Source organism: Crocodylus siamensis, chromosome 3 (genome assembly GCF_052110815.1).
Source record: "Crocodylus siamensis isolate JL-2025a chromosome 3, ASM5211081v1, whole genome shotgun sequence".
Taxonomy (NCBI): domain Eukaryota; kingdom Metazoa; phylum Chordata; order Crocodylia; family Crocodylidae; genus Crocodylus; species Crocodylus siamensis.
The window spans coordinates 60,837,453-60,856,325 of record NC_143397.1 but is presented as its reverse complement, the minus strand read 5'-3'; the positions used below and the strand labels follow the sequence as shown (position 1 = coordinate 60,856,325).

General features: G+C 41.3%; 1 protein-coding gene across 2 annotated transcripts in view; it reads left to right on the top strand.

The window, feature by feature from the left end:
* MCC (MCC regulator of Wnt signaling pathway) overlaps positions 1 to 18,873 on the top strand; it is a 363,930-nt gene that overhangs the window by 308,560 nt on the left and 36,497 nt on the right. For both annotated transcript variants that reach the window (XM_090038383.1, XM_090038384.1), the window contains 3 exons: positions 989 to 1,089; positions 5,122 to 5,305; positions 17,694 to 17,928. In XM_090038383.1, the coding sequence (XP_089894509.1) occupies positions 989 to 1,089; positions 5,122 to 5,305; positions 17,694 to 17,928 (520 nt within the window). The remainder of the gene's footprint in view (positions 1 to 988; positions 1,090 to 5,121; positions 5,306 to 17,693; positions 17,929 to 18,873) is intronic.

Genomic DNA, 18,873 nt, shown 5'->3' with positions numbered 1-18,873 from the left:
CAGCAGCAGCAAACTCCATTGCTGCTCTAGAAAACTGTGATTCCCAGAAGACTTTGCACTCCTTGACCCACATTGCCTGTGCCACCTATTTCCTGTAGCCCTCTATGATGGCAGTGTAGGATGGCAGAATGGGGTGCCGCCACCTTATCCTTCTGGCACCCCTCTCCATAGGGAGTGCCCAGGGCATGCTCCCTGCTGGCCCACCTCGTATTATGCTTCTGTTAGCCATTATCTCTTCAGATGAAAGTTGAGGAATATTTGACAGTCACTGAAAAATCTTGCACTGTGGTTAATTGTGGTATACCTGGTCTTTGGATAAATTGGAGACATTGATTTATCCTTCAGTAAATCTGTCAGCTTTTGTAAGTTCAGTGGGCCAAGCAGAAAATTGAGTCACCAACAACTTCCGCAGACCATGATTTCAGCTGACATCATAAGGTTGCCAGCAGTTTGGGGCCAAATTCTGAATTGGTTTTAAAACACTTGTGAAAATCGTGTCACTTGGACATTCACAGAAGTTTTCAGTAGTTTTCTCATTGGTTTTGGAGGAGGGGTGCAGGAGCAAAGCATTTTCCTAAGATTTTGGGATTTGGGGTTTTTGTTTTGGGGGTTTTTTTGGTACAGTAAGAATTCTTGAAAATCAGTTTCACAAAGAAATATCCACAAGTCATGTTACTGTCCTGTGCCATCCACACTTCTGAAGAGATCCAGACTTTCCTCACATCTGCTTATTCTGTTTCTCCTGTTTTCTCTTGTCAAACCAGACTGTTAAATGAGCAAGGATCAACTATAGAACACCATCACAGGGATGCTTCTTGAGCATTTTTGATAGAAACTATATGTCATGTCATTTAATGTTCCTGCTATCATACAAGTAAAGGGGAATAACGTAGTTCATCAGCTAACACTTGTGCGCTGCTGATTGATGATATTGATTTTTTTCCTGTCTAAATTGCACATATTATGGTTTGTGGGGGGTTTTTTTCAGTGAGCAGTGCATAGAAGCATATGAGCTGCTACTTGCTTTGGCTGAAAGTGAACAGAGTCTTATTCTTGGACAGTTCCGAGCTGCAGGTGTTGCGTCTGTCGGTAAGAACTCAATGAGTCACCTTATTTAAATTTAATTCATTCTGTACTTCGGTGAATATTCATCAGCTTTGAAGACTTGTTTGTAGCAGTCAATCATCTCATAACTGTTTGCAATCCACAAGTCGAAGATGTTTGCTTTTTTCATTTTTCAAGTGGATAAGTAAAATGTTTGACAAAAAAAGATCTGCAAGTGTAAAATAAATCATATATAGGATTACAGAAAATGCATCTTCTGGACTGGCAAAGTTACTTTATTGGACAACAATCTATACAGAGTACAGTGATTTAAACTGAAACATCCAAGCATGCATTTCACATCCTGGTAAGGGTCACAACATTTGTGCTTGCAATTATTGCAGGTGCGTATGTAGTCACAAAAATTATGGGCACATATTAGTGCAGTCTTTACCTCCAAGCCTTCTTTTTTTTTGTAATTTCTTAACATTTTCATTCTAATGGTTTGCTGCATTGTTTGAAGTTTCAGCCTTGAGCAACTTGCTTCGGTGTGGTCTCGGGGCTGGGACTGCCAATGAGCTGATCATTGTTCCCGGCACCTAGACTGCACAAGTCTGGAACCAAGCTGGGGCTTGGGCCAACAATCAACTGATTGCTCCAGTCTCGCAATGGCACAGGAGTCTTGAAGCAGCCCCAGTGTAACCCTAGGGTCAATTGTCAGTCCCAGCCCCAAAACCACTCAGGTTTGGGCAGGCTGCAGGCACTCAACTTTCAACTTGCCAGTGCAGAGGAAAACCAAGATCCTGGGATCCTCCTGCACTGGGAAGAAGTGATGGCACCATTGGGATCCTATCTCTGGTTGCATGGCAGAAGGCATAGTAGTTGGGATCAGATCAGATTACACTAAATGAACATAAACCAGGAGCTTCAGTGGCACACACTGACTCTCATTAACACTGGTATATGGTATAGAAACCTGCTTTTGAAGATGATGCTCTCTTAACCACAAAGCAAGGCACTTTAGGGGCATTTTTTCAGTAGGGTACATGGGGAATTCCATACATACTTGTTCCTTTTGTCCATACACACTTGTTCCTTTTGTTGTCAGAAGATGTGTGTTTGCCCAGTCAAAATGTTTGTTTTAAAGAGGCTCATTCCTCTTCCTATTGCAGGAAGGTGGTTGTAGTAATCTTGGGCTGGAAAGTGGAGAGATCTTAAGAAAGAGAAAAATAGCTTTCCATGCTGTGCTGAGATGTAAAAACTCCCTGTTTTAGACTATAATTTATAGCACCACTGAAATGTAAACTGAAAGCTTTTAAGGACCAGATGACCAGCTGCCTTCAGAGCCATGAGACAGATGAGTTCAACCTCTTGTTTCAACAGCTTAGATGCAATGATCCACAGTAACTGTGCTGTTTCTAAGCAGTTTATTTTGTATCTCTCCTAGAGATTTACACAAGTGTTTGTGTAGGTGTGTTCCTTCTTGTAATGTATGCCATGCAGGAAAGGTCATAGCAGATGCTTTCTTGTCCCATTTTTACTCTGGATTTCAGCCCTTCCTTTCTGCAGCACAGTATTGAACTTGTACTGCAGATTTTTTATGAAGGAACATTTAGGAATAAGGGTGGATTAAGCCTTAGATTTTACTATTTACATGAATAGCCAAGAAAGTAAATCTGGAAAAGGAGGTTCCTTGGATATTAGTTTTCTGCCCTGATCCAACTTGAAAGGGTTTAACCTACATTTATATAGGTGTCAGTCATCAGTTTCTTTTAATGTTAGCATTGCAAGTCACAGCCCTGTAGTGAATGCTGTGCCAGGGTTTTCATCGTAAATCATGTTTGTTCAGTGGCTTATACCTGACTATAAAATTTAATTTGCTCTGAAATTTGGTCTGAAAAAGCTTTGCCTTGCAATAGGTTTTGTTATATATCAGTTTAAAGTAAAAAATCAGTTTAGTTATATTGAACATTATACAAGAAATGTCTACCAAGAGCCAACTCATTTTATCAAGGAAAAATCTTTTCAAAATTCACACAAATCCCACATTATGAATCTGTTCTTACTTGTTAATCCTTCATTTATCACTGTAAAAAGTACTTGATAATTAAACAGCAAGGATTTGTTAGCTAAAATAACTAATTGGTATCCAGACCAGATACCTTTACTTAGTACTTAGATAAACTTTGATTGACCTTAAGGGGAAACTTGTCTTAGCGCTAACCAAATGAATTCTGGGATAAGAACATCTGGATTTAAACCACAAATAAAAAATGCATTTTAAGATCCTGAAATCATGTTTACTCAGATATGGATTTTCTTTGCTGGTATTTGAGCAAATAACTTTTACAGTCTAGTATCAATCCCCAGAAAGAAATCAGAAAGGAGTTGAAAGGGTTAGGTTAACAGTGTAGTGTTGCTGTAGTTATTGTCAGTGTTGTTTAATGTATATATACCATATTTACTTGCATATCACTTGCAACTTTTCCCCAAAAATTAGCCTTCCAAAATTTGGGTGTATGCTTTAAGCAAGGAAGCTGAATGCAAGCATGATAAATGATTGCTGGGGGCTGGTGCCCTCTGGCCACATGGTGGGAGACAGTCTGCTGCTCAGCCAAAAGCTAGAGGTTTAACCCCATCAGAGCTGTTGCCAAATTAAATGGCACTAGCTTTTGGTGAGCAGAAGAGTGAGGGGTGAGTGACTCTTTTAAGTAGACTCTACCCCAGCAGCTAGAATTCAGCTGTGATTCTGGAAAAATCTTTCTTTCACCATTCTCCCTTCTCAGAACAAAGTGTATATCTTATTTGAGGGTGAGTAGCACGTGGGAAAATACAGGCATCATGTTGAAGTTTGGATAGGCATATATAAAACCCAGGTTATTTAGTGTGAAACCTTTATGTTGTTCCTCCTGTACCTTACGTGATCAATCAATTCATTAGATAAAGAAAGTTGTGCCAATCGCCGCTTTGAATGTCCTGGTATCTGCACTTCTCCGTTATTTAATCTTTATATTTTACTTTAGCACTTTTAGCACCAAGAGATCCCACCTGAGATTGGAGTCCGATTGTGAAGGCACTGTACAAATGCATAACATGAAAAAGGTCCCTTCTCTTGGAGGACTTATAACCTAAATAGATGTAGAGAGAGGGAGGAAATAAAGGCAGAGACACATCAAGTGGCTTGTCTGAAGTCGCACAGTAGGCCCGTGGCCAAGTTAGGGATGGAACTTGGGTCTCCTGCCTCCCAATCCTGTGCTCATCTCTGCCTGTTGCACTGTCACTAACCCCCATTGAGGCTTCACATCAGTACCTGTTGTCACTGCTTCTGTCAAGGAGAGGAGCCTGACTGGTTAATCCTAAAAAAAAAATCTTCCTTTCAAATTTTCATGCAGTTTTTAAGGGCAACTGGTCTGAAGAGCTAACATCAAAATAAGAGTATTTGATTTATTTAGCAAGCGTAGAATATGGATATAGAATCCTTGGCTCAGACGAGGATTAAATGACAATCTTGCATAGAGCGAACTACCCCGTTTGCTCTGCCTGGCAACATTGTGCTACACTGATTTGTAGCATGGAATTAAGAATGCCTGTCAGAGCAATGCTCTGTCTTCGCTGCAGCAGTCGGCCTGACTAGTACCCTGGAGTTAGTCCATGCAAGGTAGCCCTGCTCCAGCGAAAAAGTGCACAAGTGACCATAAAGCAAAACAACCCTGGAGCTACACAGGGTGATTGGATTGGCAACAGATGAGTTGTGTGCTGCTAGTCTGAGCATCAGCAGCACTGTATCTTTAGCTAGCTACCACTTCACCCTCCCCAAAGGCCTAGTAGCCCAAACTTAAAGCAGTGCTTACCTCAATATTGACTGTTCGGTATGGAAATGAGAGGTGGATTGTGGGGGAAAGTAAAGTTACAGCTTATGCTGACACAGCAGTGAAGATAGCTCTCTGTATATCACATGGTTAATTCATTACTAATGTCTCAGTTTGAAGTGAAAATACCTCCTAGAATCCTAAGTCTTGCATTAATTTTTCTGAGCTTCTTTAAAGGTCTGACACTAATTATTTGCTTGTGAACTAGGGGACCAAACAGGTGATGAAAACATTACCCAAATGCTCAAGAGAGCGCACGACTGCAGGAAGACAGCTGAGAATGCAGCAAAAGCCCTGCTGATGAAATTAGATGGGAGCTGTGGGGGAGCCTATGCAATCACAGGCTGTAGCGTACAGCCCTGGGAGAGCCTGTCATCCAACAGCCACACCAGGTACCAGTGAATCATTCAACCTCCCCCCCCAACCTCCACCGGTCCTCAAACCGTTGGCTTCAGACCTAAGTAGATTATGTTGTATTTCATTTATTTAACTATCTATCCTCACTTCAGTCTCTTGGGTTCTTTTAGTTTTGGTCTTTTGAATCATCACGCTTCAGTGACCTAATTCTTCTCAGACTTGGAACAAACTCCATCCAAGAAAGGTTTTGTACAGATTTGTTGGAAGTGGGTGATTCTGATCTTTGATCTCTCTCATAAAGGACAAAACCATAACATTTATTTTACTTCAGTAATTCTGTTTTCTTTCTTTCTTGCTCTCCTCTCCTCCCCATTTCATTGAATTGTGAAGCATGTATTTCTTATTCACCTCTGTTGTATGAGGGCAGCACAGTTTTCTAAAGAACTGGAAACCATAAATGCACACCCACCAAGGTTGTCATAAGGTTTTGGAGCATGCAAGAATTGTTGCTTTTTAAATGTCACAAATAAAATATTTTAATTTCCAAGAGAAACAAGCTAAGAAACAGAAAATTATACTCCAGCAGTTATAACAATTTTCCATTCCTTTCCCTTAGTGCAATCGAGACTGTAGTCAAATATCAACTGGCTCAATATACTTTATTGAGATTAGAGTGAATTTTTCCAGAAGGAAAGATCAGGATATTGGAATATTTCTTAGAGCCATAAAGTAATGAAATGTAAACAAGTTATTATTGTAAAAATGTTCCAGTTCAAATAGGTCTGGAAGCCAGATCTGCTTAAGCACTTGCCTATATACAATGCATTTTTACCGTGTGTATAGATAGTGACTGAAGTTGAATGTTATGCAGAAGGGAATTATCCACAGATTTAAAAAGTGGCTGAATTCAGGTTAGGATAGGATCTCTGGCAGAAGAGATTTCTTTTTTAGTGGAGATCATATTGTCAAGCTACAGGACAACTCTTTTTCCCTTCAGTTGACATTTTCTGGCTTCTGTATTTTGTAACATGCTTTTTAAAATATCATCTGGCTCTAACTGTTCAGAAGCTTTAATTATGCCCTGCTGAAACTCTTCTATCTTATGGTTGTATCTTTTGTTGTCTCATATGACCCTTTTGTTGAATCTCATAAAACTCTTGTTGTGTCTCATATGCCCCTCTTTGAGACTTGTAAATGCTTTGCAGGACAGATCTGTTTCATGACAATGGCCTGATACAGTTCTATGGTGAACCCATCACAACACAACCTTATGTTGTTGAGCTGACCCACAGCAAGTTTTGTGGCTGCTGATCTTAATTAGAAGAGGCAGAATAGTTTCCTTGTGATCTAGATGGTTGGCAGAGCTCTTGCAATCACGTTGGCAGCCATTTTGAAGCAATGTGAGCGAACATTTTTCTTGACTTTTTTTTTCTTGACTGTTTTTATTGTGCTTATTCAGTCTCCTTTGAGCAAGTTCCTTATTTTTCTCACTTTTTGAAATTGAGTGAAATCTTGGCTCTGCATTTTTTCCTTATTCTTACTTTCACTTACTATATTTTGCTTGACTCATCTAAAATCAAAGCAGCAAAAGATGAAGGAAATGCAGCTCAAATTCTATTCCAAACATGAGAAAAGTTTTAACGTTTCACACTGAAAGGTGATTTTGCTTTCAAACTATGCTTCAGTGCCTGCCAGTCTGTGCAGAGGAGGATGTGGTTTAGTTTACATATTCATTTGCAGTGGAAGTAAAGTGTTGTTATAGCTGTAATGCTTCAGGAAATATATGAGAGACAAAGGGTTTTTCTGATATCTTTTATTGGACAAATTGTACAGTTGGGGGCTCAGAGTGGGAAGGGCAGTTTGTACATGAAAGCTTGTTTAATCTCTCACTCATCGATGCAGTTGTTCCAATGAAAGTTATCACAAAAAAGATTTTGTTTCTCGTATATTAATCTAAGAATCTCTAGCGAATCAGTAGCTTTAGATGCCAAAAATATTGACTGGCTGAGAAATGTAATTATACAAGAATGTTTCAGTCTACTGGACCCCATCTCTCATACTGAGAGTGGACATACAACGGATGTATACATGCACTTCTGTATGTCTGTTTGCCTGTATATGTTGTTAGAAGTGACAACACATAGGCTGAACGTCCTTGATTATTTTCATAGACATTAGGGCTGGAAGGGACCTCGGAAGATCATTTGAGTCCAGCCCCGTGCCCAAAGGGCAGGAAGTCAGCTGGGGTCATAGGATCCCAGCAAGATAAGCATCCAATTTGCTCTTGAAGGTGTTCAATGTAGGTGCTTGAACTACCTCTGATGGCAGGCTGTTCCAGACCTTAGGGGCTCAGACAGTAAAGAAGTTCTTCCTTATGTCCAGCCTGAAATGGTCTTGTAGTAGCTTATGACCGTTCAACCTCGTCATCCCTTGGGGCACTGTGGTGAGCAAACGTTTCCCCAGATCCTGGTGGTCACCCCTGATAAACTTATAGGTGGCCATCAGGTCACCCCTGAGCCTGCGCTTTTCCAGGCTAAAGAGCCCCATGGCTCTCAGCCTGTCGTTGTAAGGTCCGGTTTCCTGACCTCTGATCATGCACGTGGCTCTCCTCTGGACTCTCTCAAGCTTCTCCACATCTTTTTTGAATTGTGGAGCCCAAAACTGGACGCAGTACTCCAGCTGCGGCCTCACCAAGGCCGAGTACAAGGGGAGAATGATGTCCCGGGATTTGCTTGAGAAGCATCTATGGATGCAAGCCAGCGTTTTGGTCACTTTAGTAGCCGCAGCATCGCATTGCAGGCTCATGTTCATATTGTGCTCAATGATGACCCCCAAGTCTCTTCCATAGTGGTAGCCAGCGTAGCACTGCCAGGCCTATAAGGATGCTTCAGGTTTTTCTTCCCAAGGCGGAGAACCTTACATTTTTTGATGTTAAGCGCCATCAGGTTCTCATCCACTCATTTGCTGAGCCTGTCCAAGTCAGCCTGGATCACCCGCCTGTCTTCTGGCGTGGATGCTTTGCCCCAAAGTTTGGTGTCATCGGCGAACTTGGCCAGTCCACTCCTGACTCCAGTGTCCACATCATTAATGAAGACATTGAACAATATGGGTCCAAGGACAGAGCCCTGGGGGACCCCACTGGTCACAGGACACCATGATGAGTGACTTCCATCAATTACAGCCCTCTGGGTCCGACCACAGAGCCAATTTCCCATCCAGCGGATTGTGGTGGACCCAAGGCCACAATTGGCCAGTTTCGCCAAGAGGTCATCATGGGAATCCAGATCAAAGGCTTTTTTGAAATCAAGATATATGACATCAATCTTTTCTCCTTTGTCCAGGTGATAGGTCACCTGGTCGTAGAAGGAAATGAGATTGGTCAAGCAAGACCTACCCTCAACAAACCCTTACTGGCTATCCCTTAGGATGTTGGCATCGGCCAATCCATTAAGGATGGCCTTTTTAATAAACTTTTCTAAGATCTTGTCCGGGATAGAAGTCAGGCTGATGGGCCTATAGTTAGCCGGATCCACTTTCCTCCCTTTCTGGAAAATAGGCACTACATTGACCTTCTTTCAGTCTTCGGGCACTACACCAGAGCACCAGGTGTTTTCAAAGAGCCCAGCCCCTGGCACAGATATGATGCTTGCCAGCTCCTTGAGTATCCTGGGGTGTAGATTGTCAGGGCTGGCTGACTTGAAGGTATCCAGCTTCACAAGGTCAGCATTAATGGAGGGCAGGGGATCTCCCTCACCCAGACTGCCCTGTCCCGGGGTGGGCATGGGCATCCCATGGGATTGATGAAAGACCTACGCAAAGTACCTATTTTAAAGGTTGGCTTTTTCCTGGGTGTCAGTTGTCAGTTGCCCCAGCTGGTTCAGCAGGGGTCCAATGTTGCCCTTGTTTTTCCTCCAGCTCCCCACATATCTGAAAAAGGACTTTTTATTGTCCTTGATGCTCGAAGGTAGTTGGAGTTCAGTTGCAGCCTTGCCTTTCCTGGTTTGCTTCCTGCAGGACCAGACCAGTGCAGAATAATCCTCCTTGGAGGTGAATCCCGTCCTCCATCCTTTGTAGGCCTTTATTTTTAGCCTTAGGAGGTCTGCTAGATCGCTGGAGAGCCAGGGGGGCTGCAGTGCCCTCTTGCTGCCTTTCCTCCGAGATGGAATAGACTTAGCTTGTGCAATGAGGATTGCTCCCTTGAGGAGCAACCACTCTTCTTGAACTTTTGATTTTAAGCAGTCTTTCTTTTCTGTCTTTTTTTTTTAAATCCTTTCTGTGGGATATTTAATGCATAGGTTTCAGTTACAAAACATTTTTTTTTACCCTGAAAGCTTCACCAAAAATAAATAAAGTAACCTCAAGCCTGGAAGGATTAAAAAAAAAGTTTTTCTGCAGCCTTGCGTTTTGATAGAAACTTGTCATTTGACAGGAATACAGTCCCTAGATGTGCCTTTCCCTGGTCTTGTGAAAATCAGATGTAATTGCTGAGTAATAGGAGCTAGGGGAAAAGAACATTCTACATACAAGCCCTTTGGCTCTGTTGAGTAATAAAACTAATGATCAAGCTAAGATCACTCAATGTTCCACTTCATCGGTAAGGGGAGATAAATTGATTGCTGACTAGTTAATCAATTGAATCTGGCTGAATTTACCCCCTTACCAGTTAGCTTCTTAAAGGACTTAGAAGACTCTTCAGACATCTCGGATGCAGGGTATATTGTGTAGCATTAACAACTGAGCACCTTATCAAAAGAAAAAGAGTGCAAGAAAAGTGCAAGTTTCATACCAACCACTTTTTCTCTACTTTTGCTCTGGAGTTACAGAGCACAATGATAAGGCTTTATAAGCCTGTTTTTCAAAATCAGGTCCCAAATGAATATTTGAGGATTTAATCTTCAGAGAGGGTGCGGTGCAAGACAAAAAGCTGGAAGTTTGAGGAGGCTTTCTTTATTCTTAGGGCTCTTGAGAACCATTTCTGAGTGGTCCTTCGGAGGTATCAATTAAAAGATTTAACATGCTGAGAAATCCAGCAAAAGACTTCCTTATTTTCTGACTTACCATTAGATGGGACTTCCCATATTGGATAATGCCCATTAGTCCATAAATTAGCTTTTTTCCTATCTAATGTACTTAACATGTTTTAAGTGTCCCTGCCTTAGAAGATTCTGAGAAGTTTGGTCAATGTCTTAGTATAGGTAAACAGTTGCAGCATAGTAATTCATATACTGCATAAAGTTAAGTGTTACTAAAGGTCATCAGTGTGTTTTAAACTAAAACTACAGCATGCACTTTTACAATGTTTATTGTCTGTGTTGTATAACAACCCATGAACAATGTCTGCATAAGTGTATGTAAAATTTCTCATTTGAAAAGACAGCACCTCAGCATGTATGCATGCTTGAAGTTGAGTGGGATTTCATGGCCTAAAAGGAATTTAAATACTTATGTGTGTGAAAGAACGGGAAACTACACTATTCACCTGAATCTGTTTCTGCATTATTGCAGGGTAAATTTTTCCTGTTATAGATCACATACATATTGGGCTTTAAACGGATACAGCAATTGAATAGTTGTTTTATATATACAAACAGAAAAAGAACGTATGTATTTGCTCATCTAACTACAAAATCTGCGCTCCCCACCTCTGTTTTGGTCAGAGATGCTATAATAGAGAAGTTCCCCAAGCTTTACATAGTGTGACCACTTCACCATAGCTAGGGCGATTGTCTGTGGGTACTTCTCTCCACTTAAAACTTCCAGGTGTCAACTCCCAGCAGTTGCTCAGATGGGACAGTAACGTTATACATGTGCCTTGAACTGTATTTTCTTCAGTAAGGGCCAAATCTTATTTCACTTCTACATGCCTCAGTTCCACTTACATACCTGCATTATTAGCTAGTCTACTGCTATCTGTTGATCTCATCCAGTGAGTATTTAGTACAAAGAGCAGGAAAGTCAGTGAAGGTAGCTGCTGGGGCCAAAACATGGACTGCCTCCCTTCCAGGGCAGTATCCATCCATTGCACTGAGCCAAACTCCTTGTAGCATGTTCTCCTCTTGGCCCCCCATATATCTTCCCCTCCTGGACCAGCTTCAAGAGGAGAGTCCTCTAGGCAATGCCCAGTGTATGATCAGGTGGTTACAACACTTTGCTGAGAAATGAAAAACAGAGGTTCAAACCCTTCTGGGTGTGTGGTGCCTAGAACCAAGTCTCCAGCTCTCAAGACAAGTGCGCTAACCCTTGGGCTAAAATGTGGGAGGGCTCTTCTCTTCCTCCTCCATTTTACTTCCAGCATTTATACATGTACCCAGGTAATCCTGTTCTGCCACAAGGGGAAGTAAAATCTGAAATTTGCATTAGTGGCACTTAGTCATGTTAAGGCGAAATAGGACATGGCCCAAAGTGGTTTATTCCTTTATGAAGAAAGTTAATAACACTGTCTTCTTGCCCTTCAGTATAATTTCTTCCTAGTTCTTCACATTCTGGCTCTTTTTTGTTCCTCTTTCTCTTTGCAAATACTTTCTTATTGCACACTATATGTGGTGCTAGGGTCTCGGGACATGATGCCCAGTTGCCTCAGATCCTTGTGCCCTAGACATCTCTTTTGTGTTGGTGTATGTTGGCCGCTCTGGTCCCACTAATGGTTGACATCACTGAAGGTGGTTTCCATTTCCTCTGCTTCATTATTGCACCAGGGTTCTCTACCAGAGCAAGAAAGTCTGGTCCCTTGTTTCTAGCTGCTTCTGCAGTCTTCCTGGCTTTTCTTGGTAATGAAGAACCTTCAAGCTTTGTAGAAACAGATGGGCACCAGGAGGGAAGACAGCACTCTCAGCAGTGAGTGCTCTCTGGACTGCAGGTTAGGAGCAGCTGCACTTAAAACACTGAATTGAAAACATCTCTGTGCTTTTGACAGCTTAATGCTATTGATCCACAAGACTGAGCTTTGCAGTCTTGTAGGTTATATTTTGTGTTCAGATAATCTTACTCAAACTGATAGGCACATTTTTTCTTGAAAACTTTTTAAGGTGTGGGGAGGAACCTCTCCTTGCCAGACTTCATGGCTAAGTGAATAATTTGCCCTGAAGTTCAAACCCCTTTGAAGAGGGGGTTATAATGGAAGTGTTGACCCAGATTCAGGTTTGGCATCACAAATGAGTTGCTGAATGTCAAATCTCTGAATGCATTACGGAGAACAAATGCATAGTCAACCTCTGGTGACCGGGGGGTTAAAGATTATAAAAAGGAGCAACTGAGATGAAATGAAAAAACAGCACAAAGGTTGTTACCAGTCATGTGAATAAAAATAATAGCGAGCATCTCAATTGATTTGGTTGGCAGCAATCCAACAATATTGCCAATTCATTTTTAAAAAATAAAAATAGCTTTGCGATGTAGCTGAAAGTCGTAATCATTTTAATGGACAGTCTAACCATGGAACATTTATTTCCAAGAAGAGTCAACCTTTGAAAAGAATGAACCTTTGAAAAGAATGAACTGAGGCGGGGGAGAGAAATGTTGCAGGGACTAAAATGCTGTTTTGTATTCATTACACTGCTAGTAACCTCCAACCTTACATCTAGATGGGGGGAGGAGCAGTGGGACTATTGTATGCAAAGGAAATGTGTTTCTATAACAAAGGATCGTAGGAAAATAGAGCTGGGAAGGACCTCACAAGGTTTTTTAGCCCGGCTCACTCCTCATGACAGGATCATCCCTGACTAAACCACCCCAGCCAGCCAAATGTCTGTCCAACCCACTCTTGAAAATTTTCACGGATGGAAATTTCACAACTTCTCTAGATAGGACAGTGGGAAAGGTTCCAATACTTAACCGCCCTCATAGTCAAAAAGTTGCTCCTAATCTCCAACCTAAATTTCCCCTGCTGCAGCTTGAGGCCATTACTAGTCCTGCCTATCCCCTGTGGTCACAGAGAAAAGTCCATCTCTGTCCTCTTTATAATTGTCCCTCAGATAGTTGAAGACTGTTATCAAATCCTCTCTGTCTTCTCTTCTCCAGACTGGAGACACTAGTTCTTTTCAGCCTTTAAACGTAAGTCTTGCTTCCCAAGCTCCAGTAATTGTTGTCACTCTGCATGGGACTCCTTCCAATCTGTCCACATCTTTCTTGAAATGTGAGGTCCAAAACTGGATACAGTACTCCAGGCCTCACCAGTGCTGAATAGGATGGAAGAATCACTTCCCTTGATTTGCAAGTGACACTATTGTTAATACAACCCAGTATGCTGTTGGCTTTTTTTGCAAGAAGAGCACAGTGTTGGCTTATATTCAGCTTTATGGTCTGTAACCCCCAGGTCCTTCTCTGCAGTACTACAGCCTTGTCAATCATGCCCCAGTCTGCATTTGTACCTTTTTTGCGACATGCTACAAGCCTTCTGGACACAACCAAACATAGAGCTAAATCTACCTATCACATCCAACTCACAGATTTCAGATAAGCACTTGAAATAAAGAATTATCTTGGCTGAAATACAGAAATGGTGATATGGAAGTGCGTTGATGCTTCCAGGTCCCAAAGATTGTTTTTATGCTGTCCACACAACACTTAGTCATTGGAACACATAGTGTTTAAAAGAGGGAGGTGGATATGCCAGAGTATTGTGATTTTAGCCCAATAAGCTGCTGTTTTAATTCTACCTTGTCTGAGGGCAAAGCCAGTTCATTTGAAAAGGTTATTACTGCCTTCCAGTAGTGCACTTTCAGAGATGTGGAGCCACTGTGACTTGGAAGATGAGTGAACAAATGTGCATTTCCTAACAAATGCATTCGTTAAATTAAAAATACTTGGGTTGATGCTACCACTCAAGAATGCTACATGAATTTGACACTTTCTACATGATTTTAGTTCTATTAACATGCAATTATATATTTCAAATTGAATTACATAAAAGGTAAGGGTCATTATATCCCCAGCCTCCAGACACATTTTGTGAAATGAAATGAAAAGACAAGACACACTTAATGGCATCAGTAAAGAGAGAAATATTAAGAGTGAATTTGTGTATGTACACATGTGTGTCAACTGATAAAACCTTTCCCACTGTCCTATGTTCTCTCTAAAGATTATATATGAAAATTAATTTGACCTCATCTAGGCATCATGTCAGCTTCCAGAGATGGGCAGGGTGGGTAGACTATTCATCTTGGTATTTACCAACACTGTGGATACGTCTACACATGCACATTTACTGTGTAGTAATCGGAATTACTGCACTGTATGGGCACACATCTACTTATGCATGCCCATACTGTGCAGTAAATATGGTGACTTACGCTAACTTAAGCATAAATTTGATACCTGCACCATGCATGATGCAAGTATCAAATTTACTCCCAATTAGTTACTGCACAGTGATGCACATGTAGGCGGCTGACTGCGTAGTAACACTGCGTGTGGACTGACCTGAAATGAAAAAGACCCTGTGTATCAATTTTTCTGGTTCAGACATTCTGCGTGTTTAGTTCCCTGGTTTCATTCTTGTTATCCTGATTGCTGTAGAAAAGGACATTAGGATGCCAAATTCAGTACTGTACAGTCCCTAGCTAGCGATGTGTCATCACTGACAGTTTTTTCCCCCATCCACTCTGTCACTCCCTCACCACCCCTGCCTCTACCAAAAAAACAACAGGGCTGGCCTGAAAATTTTGTAGGGGTCACCTAACAGTGTTACAACACAGTCACACTCATTCGTATTGGCACTTTTTCCTTGTTTGGTGATGCAGATTCATATTCTGGACCTCTTTTTCTGGGTCCAGGGGTTAAAAAATAGTAAGATAAATAACAAGGGGTGGGGAGGTGGGCGTGCTTTCCACCTTCTATGAGTAGGGGTTGGCTGTGAAACCCTACCCTCTGCTACCCAGATTGCTGCTTCTCTCCCTCTTTCATGGAAGGGGAAGGATTATTGCTGAAATTGGAGAAGGGAGAGCTCTCCTTTTCTTCTGCCTGTGATTGAAAAAGCTTCACCCTTCACCTTGTAAAAGAGACTTCACTAGCACTTCAGCAGAGGAGCCAGCTCAGCTGCAGGCAGGCAGCCAGGATTGAGCTAAAGCCAGACCTAGCATCACTTTCATCAACTCAGCTTGCCTTCCACAGCTGTGTATTGGTCTCCAAAAAATGGAGAGACCTACAGCCACTGACATTAACATCAGTCTTCTGCAGCTGTGGCTGGTACTACAAATATTAGTGAGCTTTAAAATTAATACCCACCATAGGCTTACAGTCCTGTACTTGTTTTTCAGTTTGAAAGCACTCTTCCCAGCAGAGGAGTCTAGAGGTATATCTTTTCTTTATATGAAAGTTAAAATGAGCACTAATTGTTGTATGGGACCCTATGGGCCGTCCCCAAGGTTCAGGGGACCTCTGGTGTGGGTGTGTAATCCAGAAAAACTGAGATTTATTTTTATTTTGGAAGCTAGAGGAGCTTACAGTGCCACTTGAAGATGGATTTGAATACTAATTTATTGTATTTCCTATCTCAGAGGTGCGCAGTAGAGAGCCTGAATTAAGGTTTATAAAGAGCTTTAAGATCTTCTGAAACACAAAGCATTAAGCAGACCTCATTAATACCTGCAGATATTTTTGCCTAAACTAGACAAACTGCTTTCTGATTCAATGCAGATGGAAATTAGTGAAAACAAAAACAAAAAAAGGTTTTCATTTCAAGTAAACATGGCGCCTATTATTCCTTGGAGAGAGAAGAAATTATTTGAAATGAGCAGAAAGCTGCAGCAAAGCCATGTAATGTGATATTTTGTGAGGGGGAGAGACTTAGGGAAGTCTTTGTAGCTGTGCCAATGCTCCGTTTCCTCCTGGGCTGTCCTGCTTTTGCAATTCTGGCCAAAGATTCTCTGGCCGTTATCTGATGCAGCTTAAAATTGACACAGTTAGAGCACAGGTTCCGCCTATTTTCCCTTCTTTCTCCAGTGCGTAATAGCACACACAAAATACAATGCGAGGACATTATTGTCGAGACAGCAAGAATCCAAAGGGTGGGGTTTTCCCCTCAAAAATGTTGAAAAATAATGCAACCCAATACAGAAAGTGATTTATTCCCCTGCTGATAACTGAGATCATCCAGCATTCCAGACAGGCACACTTAATGGATGACTTAACCCTCACCCAGCAGCTGATTACAGGTCCTCGGGAGACAGCAGGCAGCTTGTCTGTGTGAGGTTGTAGAAAACGCAGCGTTGGTTCTTTTCCCTTTTGTGTTATTGCAGTTATATTCAGCACTGGCATGTTAAGGAACTAAAGCAGCATTGCAGTTAACCTCCCCAAATCTCTCTTCCCTAGACCACTAGCATGCAGCTAGATAGGGACAGAGCACTGAGGCACCCCATGCTTATCTAGACATTGTTTTCTCTTTATAAAAGCTCCATGTTTGGTGCTCTGTCAGAAAGCTAATTGATTGACAGTTTTGCTTTGGAAACTGCATCTTAGAAAAGGAATGCTATGGAAAAGTCAGATGAAGGAGTTCATTAGAAATCCTATGATAAGTCTCTAAGTTTGAGCGATTTGGCTGTCTTTTGGATAGATAGCTGGTTGCTGTTTCAGATTCAGCCCCAGCCTGATAGTGATTGAAAGACACTGCCATCCATGTGACAGTTGCTGGTGGATCTGCTAAAGTAACCTGCCAGTCTCAGGCAAGTTGCTGCAGATGTCTATCAAAAATAAGGAACCATAACATTTATTACGGGGAGATCACAGGCTCTGAAATACCATTTTGCTTCTAGGTGTTGTCCTTGCCCTGGAAAGTTAGGGCACGGTGAGGAGGCAGTGTTTAAAAGTTGGCTGTGCTATTGCCAGTGCTGTATCAAAGGTGCTGTTTGTAACAGACCTTAGTTGTCATTGCTTTCGGTATAATACATAAAGCACTGAGTTCACTTTTTATTTTTTTTTAAAAGATGATACTCAAAAACTGTTATTCCAGTCAAAATAATTTAATTCCAGGCAACAAAATACCTGACTTTGCACTGAAGAAGTAATTGATTCAGTATTCTGAGATTTTTTTTCTTTTATTCTTGTTGTCTGAAGAATGCTTTTCTTTTCTTTTATGTTGTAAAGACTTGTAGATGCATTTTCTGTCTATTATAACGTTTGCTATACTATCCATATCTTTTACCTGAATTCAGATAATGAAACAGAATTCATAAAACTTTCCTCCCAAATATGAAAAATTGGATACTTGACACACTGTCTGAAGGTGGTGTTTACTAAAGTGCTACCATAGTGCTTTAAAAAATATATACTAAATCCTAATTAAAATTATATTCTATCATAACTGGTAGTGTAAGAATGGATGGATGGATCAGATTTGTTGATTAAACCAAAATGCAAATAATGTGAGGATGCTAGAAATACAATCCCCTTTTTCTTGCTGGTAAGGATGTGTTTGCTTTTTTTCAGTACTACCAGCTCAACTGCAAGTAGCTGTGATACAGAGTTCACAAAGGAGGATGAGCAGCGGTTGAAAGATTACATCCAGCAACTGAAGAATGATAGGGCAGCGGTCAAACTCACCATGTTGGAACTGGAGAGCATTCACATTGATCCACTCAGTTATGATGTCAAACCTCGTGGAGACAGTCAGAGGCTTGATCTGGAAAATGCTGTATTGATGCAGGAACTCATGGCTATGAAGGTATTTTATGCGAGGCAGTCTGTGCCCTGGATTACTTCATCTTGAACTAAAACTAGAACTCAGGGTAACAACCACACCTGTACAGATGAATAGCAACTTAAGGCTGAGCATCCTTGAGCCCCTGATCTAGAAACCCATTTCTAATTCCAGACTCCAGGCTTTATGTATCCAACTTGTGTGCACAGTCCTTACATCCCATTGGGATGCTGTAACAATAGCAAGCATGTGATTAGCGCAGCTTATCCTTCTCTTTGGAATAAGCTAACCCCTATGTAAAGCATTCCTGTATTTACTGTCTCTGAAAAGGTTTCAGCATACACATAATCGTGTATCTTATGCAGCCTGTTAGACCTGAACAATTCAGTAGGAATTATGGTATTATGCAGTACTGTCCCCCAAAGCTTTCCCTTGCTATATCCAGAGCAATCAATGCTGCTTCCCTTGGGCTTGTTTGTTTTTATGTTAAATTAGATTGTTGTGCTGCCTCTGTACTTTGCTGCACATATTTAATTTTTCAGATGTAATTGCATTGTGGAAGTTAACAGGGAAGTTTTTGCACCCAGAAGATAGGCATGAATATTTCATTCCCTTCCTTTCTCCACCTCCACCCACCTTCCCTAAACAAATCTTGACAGTAGTCAATTGCTGCACTGGAGTCCACCTCACTATCTGCTAGAGCACCCAGCAGCAACAAGTAGGCATGTTCATTTGATGTTTCTGCTCAGATCAGCAATAAAATAGTTGGAATTTTCTTTAGGCTTTACCATTAACATCCTTTTGTCATGAATAAGAATGATTTAATTTTGTAGTTCTGGTTGTCTGTAGACTAGCAAACACATTTGGCTTATGTTGAGATGTACCCAAGATTGGGAAAGTCTCTTTTTTAAGTCTGCATTGATAATGGATCAAACTGCATAGCTGCGTTATACTGAGCTTACCAAGTGC